Genomic DNA, 9093 nt, shown 5'->3' on the forward strand with positions numbered 1-9093 from the left:
CTCAATTTACTATTTATGCATAAGAGACAATATCTGAAAAAGTCTACTTCCCATGTCCCCCACTTCACCAGCAATTATTTTTTTATTCAACCATCTTTTTAAAAATTTTTAAGTTTCAGTATAAGCTAAATTATATAATGCACCAACTCCTGCCAATTAAACACTCATTCTTGTATTTCTTCCAATAAAATATTGTAATTTAAATGTTCACCCCCCCCCCCCCCCTAAAAGCATATTGTCCCCTGTGTTTTTTTGAAAACTAAATCATTCAAATAATATCCAAATTAATTCAACAGGTGTCCGATTCTCACATATATGATATATTATATAATAAACTTGCCCCTAATTTGTCTTTTTATATTATAACTAGAGCATGTAATAAAATTTTGCAAATTTTAAGACAAAAAAAAATTGTCCCCAAGGGTGATTTCCCTCCTGTTACCACTAGTTTTTTTTTACCTGTGGAAACGTTTACAAGACCAAAAGTTATTTTCCCATTATGTATTTTGAAGAGCATCATTTCCTGAATGCATTAGTACAAAGAACTAGGTGGAAAGGCGGCCAGGTTTGAAATTCAAGCCCATCCAAGGTACGAATTTATAGAAAAATACTTTATGGTGTTCTATCCTGTTATAGCCTTTTCTTACACTTTCTGAGAATAATTTTATGTGTGCAGCACAACATTAGATGTGTTTTTATATCATCTTTTTAAATGTTATATGTCACAGGAAATACAATTACATTTAATGTGATAAAAAGGGCAAAAACTATCGCGTAATTCCTTTCTGTTATGTTCTGTGACAGTCATGTTACCTGATAAAAAGTAACAGCATAACCATCATCAGTAACAGGAAGGATGCTAAAGACAATTTCACTAAAGAATCGAAAAGTTTATCTACTATATGCCAACCATTTCATTTAATTTATGTTATCACCACCTTATCCAATAAATTTCAAAATAATACACAGTATATTGAATAAAAGAATAGAGTTTTCCCCTTTGATAACAGCAGAGAACATTGTGCAATTCTAGTATAGTAGATAGTAACAGCAAGGAATTTATTTTAGAATTTTTCATTACCAAGGCAGATTTTTCATATTGCAAATACAGTTTCAAAGGATAAATGACATTGTTTGCTGTTATCTTCCAATTGTTACCAATCTAAAATGATGTATTTTTCTTAAACTTTAAAATAAAGCAGAAAAACCCTTTCTGTTACCAACTCTGTCCGGTTACCGTTGTCCTGTTACTCAAGATTCTTTCATGTTACCGACATATCTGACTATATTTAAGTATATTTCTAAACCTTTTGTATTGCAAATGCTAAAATCAATAATTGGCATTTGATAAACTATTGCAGGATATACTAGTAAACCACAAATAGTGTCTTAAACTTATTTCTTATTCCCATTAGAAACTTTTTAAAATTGGTTTACTTTGGTAACAGGAAAGAACTGAATTTTTTTGTACCATTTTTAAAATAGCCATTGCTTCCTTATTAAACAATTGTTTGAATTACAGACAACAGTTCCTAGATCCACAATGAGTGTTCTTCGATTCGTGCTATTAAAATACCGGGGCTAAAGATTTTTTGTTTTTGTTTTTTCTTATTGCCAAAAAATCGACTTTTTCAGATATTGTGTACTATATTCATAATATCACGTTTACTTGTTTTAAATGGAACTCGAAGCGGAGGAAAATCCGTTAACATGTGGTTTAATATTATATGGTCATGATTTTATGTAACCTTTCGGCAGATGTGGCTAACGTATTGACACCAATTGTATTGTTTTTTTTAATCATCATTTAAAGATCGTTAAACATAATGAAAGAGGTTATAAGCTGTAAATCTTTTAGAATAAAGAATGTATTACAATGATATTGACTCTTGTTACAATGAAACAACACAAACAAAATTATACAATACAAGATAAAAGTAAAACGTGCACATTCAGCTTTTAAATTTCGTTATTCGATATTCAGCAGTCGGTTGCATTGGATATTCAAATTTAAATCATAAAAAATCTAATATCTAATAACATTAAAAGCATGATTTTCATAGTTGAAAGGAATAAAAAGATTTGTAGGGAATCGTTTTATGACATTTTTAAGTTGTCTTAAACTCTCCGTTATCCTTGAAAATAAACCCTTACCAATGCCGCAGATCAGTGTAAGTTGCATATTTGTCTTTATGTAAAATACATTTTTAATAATAAAACGACATAAAAACTAATTTTTTGTGTAATAATTCTTAAAAGAAAAACAAAATTCGATAACTCTAGAAACATTAATAAATAGAAATAGAAATATGATCAAATATATAAATATAATATATATATGGACCCTCCCCCCCACCAAAAAAGAAAAGAAATATATAGTGAAAACCTACCTGAAACCGCTTAAATGAAGGTGAGACCTCCTGTTCTTTCAATGCCTATACAACTCGACCAATTCATAGACTCTGTTTATATATTTAAAGATTGTTTCAACATGATTTTTTTACAGAATAATGCCTTCTTTGATATCTACGAAGCGCTTATATTGTCACATTTGAGTTAAAAATGGTCAAAATTTCAGGACAAAGGGCACATGGCAATGGTGAGAGCCCCCTGATCGCTCAGTCTGCCTAATATTTAGCAGATAGTTAGTTAATAGGTAGATACAAACGTACGAAGCGCTTATATTGTCACATTTGAGTTAAAAATGGTCAAAATGTCAGGACAAAGGGCACAGGGCAATGGTGAGAGCCCCCTGATCGCTCAGTCTGCCTAATATTTAGCAGATAGTTAGTTAATGGGTAGATACAAACGTTACTAAAAGTAATTTAGGTACACTTCCTTTTTTCTATCTGTTTATGGAGTTCAAAAGAGCCAGTTGGATATTCAAATTATAAAGCGAAAACCTACCTTTGTCTAAAAATGTTGACATTTTTTTGCTGAAAAGTGACAATATAACCCCTCGATAGATATCGAAGATGACATTATTCTGGGAAACCCCTCTGATTTAACCTTTATATATACAGAGTCTATGATCTAGTTAAAGTTTATGGACATTGAAAGACAAGGGTGGTCTCAACGGCATTTAAGCGGTCTAGGGTCGCTTTTCACTATGATTTTTAAAATTCAACTGGCACTTTTGGGCCCTCCGTAAATATAGAAGACAGGAAGTCTACCAAAATTCCTTCCAGTCACCTTTGTATTTACATATGAACTAATTGTTTGCACAATATAAGAAATATTGAGCGATCAGGGCGACGGGGGGATTGGCTTTTACGATTGCCCTGTGGCCTTTGTCCTAAAATTTTGACAAATGTTTGCTGAAAAGTGACAATCTAAGCCTCTCTCTATATATATATTGATATCGATGATGACAGTATTCTGTGAAATTCTTCTAATACACCCTTTATATACAGAGTCTATTTTTTAGTTGAATTTTATATACATTGAAAAAGGGGGGAGTCTCAGTGACCATCTCATCCTCATTCAAACGGTCTCAGGAGGTTTTTACTATATAATTCTTTTTTGGACTTTCCATAAATATTTCTATTTTTATTTCAAAAATTTTCTAGAGTTGTCGGTGTTTTTTTTTGTTTTAAGAAATATTATATATAAAATTACATCTTTGTCGTTTTAAATATTGGTAACATTCTATATTACACATGTTACATAAAGACAAATATGTAACTTACAAAAGGGTTTATATTCCGGCGAGGACAATACAAATTTACGAATTTAACAATTTCCTACGTAACTTATCAGTCTTCTTAACTATGAAAATCATACTTTTAATATTATGAAGTATTTTGTTTTTATGATTTTCAGGTAAATTTTGAATATCAAACTGACTGCTTGCCATAGTCACTTGTTTCTATCCATATGAAGGTCGACTATCCATTTAAAATTTGTATGGATTGTCGACCTTAATTTGGATATAAACAAGTGCCTGTGCTGCTAGCAGTCGGTTGGATTTTGAATATCGAATATCGAATAACGAACCGGCTGTTTTAAAACATGTTAACTTCACATACATCGTTATCAGGACAAACATGTAACCAAAACAACTCATCAAAGTTGGAAAAGTTTAACCGACTTTATATTTTAAAATTAGTCTTTTGTCAGTTAATTGTATTTTTACAGATTAAACACTTTTAGAAATTTTGGTCCTCAATGCTCTTCAACTTCGTACTTAATTTGGCCTTTTAAACTTTGTTGGATTCGAGCGTCACTGATGAGTCTTTTGTAGACAAAACGCGCGTCTGGCGTATACAAAACATTTAGTACTGGTATCTATGATGAGTTAATTGTTTCCGAGAGAAACTTAGAACATCAAACTTTTAAATGTGTAATTTTGAGTTGATTTAAAAAATAAATATTTGATTTATAATATTCATTGTAGTTATTATGTATGAAATATTTGGACATTGAACATTCCAGTACCTTTGTCTTTAGTTGTGTATACATGTAAGATGAAAGAAATAGCACTGTGATTATTTAAAAATATGGTAACTTTTCTAAAATAAGACTACACATTTTCCAAAATCTAATAATAGGATAGCTCTGACGTATCGGAAGTAAACACTACTTCATTTTTAATGGCTAATTATGCTGATCAGACGTTTTGTCCAGGTATATATACTATTATACACAAACGCTTACATGGAGACATTGAGAAAAAAATGATAATTCGTGACATTGTTTCAACAGTTTCATTAAGATGCATGTGTGGTCAGGCTACGTCGCGGTTGGTCTGTTTGTCTGTTTATATAAATAATAAATTAGTTCGATTTAGAGTCGGCAAGTTATAGACAAACATAAGCTCTAATGAGCTTTTGACCGACGTATGATACATTTTTAACAATACAACATTTATAACAATACAACACATAATATAATACACATGCAATAATAGTTATCAAAGGTATCAATACAATACAATACAATATGCGTTATTTCAAAAACACTCCGTCACATTGACATGTGAAACAGGAGGTAAATTACAAATTACAATCACATACAATTAAATAAATAAATAAAACAACATAGAAATGAAATATATGGAAATTAAATTAACTTTATATTATCATATTTTAATTTATTATAATATTTTAGTTAAATTTGAAATGAATGAAGACAAATTTTTACGTTCGTTAATATTAGTCAATGGCAGTAGTCCTTTCATTTTTGCTTCAGACGGATATTTCACATAGTACTCTGGAATATGCTGATTATGATATTTTTTACTGCATTCAAATGGATAAAAGTATTCATTGCCAATTGCAGTTAAAGACAAATTACATGTTCTCTCTTCTTTTGGAATGTTATACCATCTTCCCAGCTCAACTGGAATTTTTACATTGCAGCATCGTAATTTTGAAATATATTTACGTCCGAATGGTGTTTATTTTAAAAGATAGTTTTCTAAGTCAAAAATTGTTTAAAGAAGTCCATAAAATTCTCCTCTGGATGAGTTGTCAACTTGACTGTGCCATTGTTGAATAAATGAATCTTTTAGTTTTTCTGTCAGTACGATTTTTAGATGATTTATATCTAATGATGATTGCTGAGTCCAAACATAGGTTAGTCCGGCATTGTCTAGGATCTATTTAATATAATACCAGGATTGTAAATTTCACAGCACAAAAATGAAGCACTAAAAGCAGAATATAAGCATAAGCTAGGTATGAAAGCTAAAAACATATATTATAAGTGTAAACTAGGCATAAAGCTGGCAAAAATGCATAGCATAAAAAAATTGAAAAATGGGGTATAATCTAGATGGTAAATAAATTTGCGACATATATAATAAATTAAAAGTCTGCACAAGCTGTGCACTTATAGTCATTTCCATTCCATGACTTTGGAATATTTTTGAACTGACTAAAATTAGCAATTTTCTAAAATCATCAGGTAGATCATTCCATAAAACAGCAGCTGTGTATTTAAAAGAGTTCTTACCACTGGTTGATGTTCGGACCCTAGGTATATCTACAATATTAGAATATCTAAAATTATATTTCAATACAACTAAATTATGTAAGCATGGTGGTGACAATTTATATAAAATTTTGAAACACTCAATAGCCATGTTACGCAAACAACTTATTTTCAATGATGGAACCTTTGCTCGTAAAAGTAGTTCGTGACGTTGAATGATTTCCTATTATTCTCAGCCGACTTAATGATTGAAACTAAATGCTTCTTTAAGCGGTAATTTATGTACCTTTGTAATAAGTAATCAATTTATATTCAACCTGCAATTATTTACAACCCGTCATTGGTCTACGGGACCTATCTACGACTTTTTATTACGTAAATATGAATTCTTAAGGTGGCACGGTAGTATTTCCTGGCGCATAAGGGATAATGGTAGCCTTTTTAGAATTTTTACCACTTTCTAACACTGCCAAAATTCTACACTCACAGTTAACTGAAGTACTTTCATTTTGCTATTCAGAAATTTGTCTTTTTTCAAATGACAAAGTATGCTTAACACGAGTAAAATATTCTCCCCTGTCAATTTTCTTATCGTTTATATAGCGCTTGACCATATGACAAATTTAGGAAAAAGTTAAAGCATAAACAACATTTTAAAACCAAAAAGGCATCTTAGTATTATCATGATTATATAGATTTATAAATTGTTGCTGCAAAATTCTGTCGGATGCTTTTTTTCAGATTAGTTTTACGCTTTGTTTTTTGTTTCCCTTGCATATTGCGCATACACGTTTATGATATTTTTTTTTATCTTTTTTATTTTTGTTTTGTTTTGTTGATAATTTATTAATTCATATTTATTCTTTTCTTCTAGAGTGGCACAGAAAGATATTCCCGATCCAATTTCTGTGAATGCAAAATAACATACATCTTAGTGACCATTATTTCTAATGTGCTATTCAATAAACGACACATCACTCAAAACCAAAACACATTGAAAAAACAAACATGTTCAGGATCAGTTCAGTTCACAAGAAGAGTAGCATTATAAGCATATGAATAAAGTAATATATCTACTGAGAAAGTGAACCAACTTAAGATAGCGCTGAAGTGAAGCAAAGTTCTTTTTAAAAATGTGACATCGTCTGTTATCGGTGAAATGACGGATCAGGGAAACGAATTAATTTGAAGTCCGTTTAATATTTGGGGCCCTTTATAGCTTGTTGTTCGGTGTGAGCCAAGGCTCCGTGTTGAAGGCCGTACTTTAACCTATAATGGTTTAATTTTTAAACTTTTATTTGGATGGAGAGTTGTCTCATTGGCACTCACACCACATCTTCCTATATCTATATAATGCGATATAAGAACAGTCATGGTTATCAAAAGAACAACGTTTCTGGCTATCTTATCAATTAACGACAATAGGTCAAGGCGAAGCCATAGGATGCCAAACAATTTTCAAACTCTGCAAATTGCATCACTTAACTTTTTATTCAGACAAACACGTTGTGTCGGGACATAGTTTACCTATGAATGATTCTGTCGAACACGAAGAACAGAAAAAGCGAGAATCTAAATCACACACACATGTAACAATTGTATCTGCATATAAAGAGAAGTTAACGGATAGATGTGAATTGGACAGGATGATGGATGATGCCACTGTCCAACACAAACAGCGTCATCCAAACAAAAGACTCCCAACTGATATTGATTTAACATCTTCCGACCAAGACAAGACGATGTCATATTCAGTAGATGATCCAAAAATATTGATAGGCAAAGACTACCAAAAGACACACGAGGCAGGTTCGTCACGCATAGTAAATTTTTCTGCAGTCAATAGTTTAACACGCCGACAAAGACTTGACTCGTTCTTATCGATTCGAAAAAATATGCAACATGACGGATCATCTGTATCTCCTACGTCTGATGATTCTGAATCACATGATGAACCTGAATCACACGAGGACTTCGAATTTTACAAGAGTGCGGCGTTTAACACTACAAATCGAAGCATAGAAGATAACATGACTGCCTTACAAATATCAGAAATGAGTGGTTGTATTGAATGCGTAAAGGCAATTCCTGTTTTCTCTGCAAACGAAATTCAAGAAGGAGACCATATCGTTTTTGCAGGTACAGTGTACGATCATCATGCAATTGTGGAGTCTAAGCTTCCTGACAAAGAGTTTGGAATAATAGAAGCAACAAATACAATATTTGGAGTTACAACGGGTTTCTTTTTAGGCAAAAAAGCTCTCATTGGAAAATCCACTAAATTGTTTAATTTTGCAACACAAAATCTTCGTGTGATAGCGTACAGAGTAAGACCGTTCACGCAAAAAGCAACTGCGCAACGAGCAAGGGATTTTGTCGCAGGTGATGGGACGAGTGGAAAGTACGATTACGATATTTTAGATAATAATTGCGAACATTTTGCAACATATTGCGTTACAGGACGAAAATTCAGTATTCAAGTAACAAAGTTCAGATTAACCAGTAGTTTGTTTTGGAAAAGTGGATTTATTGGAATAAGCGATGAATCAATTCGAAATGTGAAGCAATATGAACACGGAATAATATGTAAACCGTGTTTTGAAATCAACAAACAATTATTTAACGTAAATGTTAGGCCAATAGAAAAGGCAGAAGATGTTCAAAAGGGAAACATTATAAGGTACAGTTACTGGAACTTATGGCATGATGCTGTCATCTTAGATGTAAGAGATGTCGAAGAATCTCATGTTACCTGCTTCATTGCACATTATGCGTTTTGTGGCATATTTTCTCATAGGACGATTTTACGAGAAAAATTGAGAGTCTATTTTGATGGAAGCTTCAAGATATTGGATTAACACGTTCTCATCTAAAATTAAAAATTCTCATTAACGGTAATTTGTCATAATTCGTACTCAAATAGGTCGAATTATTGCTCATAAGACAATCTTATACAAAAAAGAGAAAAATAAAGGAAAAGCACATTTTTATTTTATCAAGCACTTGGAAATCGTGAATCTGGCATTTTAACACCTGGTATATGCTGAACTGAATTGTAATAAATTAACTTGCATTTCTCAGGCCTGTATGCTAGCATACGTACCTGGTGTATGCTAATGTCTACATTTAATGAATACATTGTATTTCTCAGGTATGTAT

The 9093-nt window shown here is 31.7% G+C and overlaps 1 protein-coding gene across 1 annotated transcript; it reads left to right on the forward strand.

Annotated features, from left to right (window-relative positions):
• The first annotated feature begins 4576 nt into the window (after nt 1-4576).
• Nucleotides 4577-8792, forward strand: LOC134697693 (uncharacterized). Its single transcript, XM_063559978.1, has 2 exons — nt 4577-4626; nt 6809-8792. The coding sequence occupies exon 2, from the start codon at nt 7464-7466 to the stop codon at nt 8790-8792; it is 1329 nt and encodes a 442-aa protein (XP_063416048.1). The 5' UTR covers nt 4577-4626; nt 6809-7463.
• Nucleotides 8793-9093: the final 301 nt, after the last annotated feature.

Source organism: Mytilus trossulus, chromosome 14 (assembly GCF_036588685.1).
Source record: "Mytilus trossulus isolate FHL-02 chromosome 14, PNRI_Mtr1.1.1.hap1, whole genome shotgun sequence".
NCBI classification, from domain to species: domain Eukaryota; kingdom Metazoa; phylum Mollusca; class Bivalvia; order Mytilida; family Mytilidae; genus Mytilus; species Mytilus trossulus.

Excerpts from the sequence above, each read along its gene's own strand:
- LOC134697693 (XM_063559978.1), top strand. The coding sequence starts at position 7,464 with ATGAATGATTCTGTCGAACACGAAGAACAGAAAAAGCGAGAATCTAAA.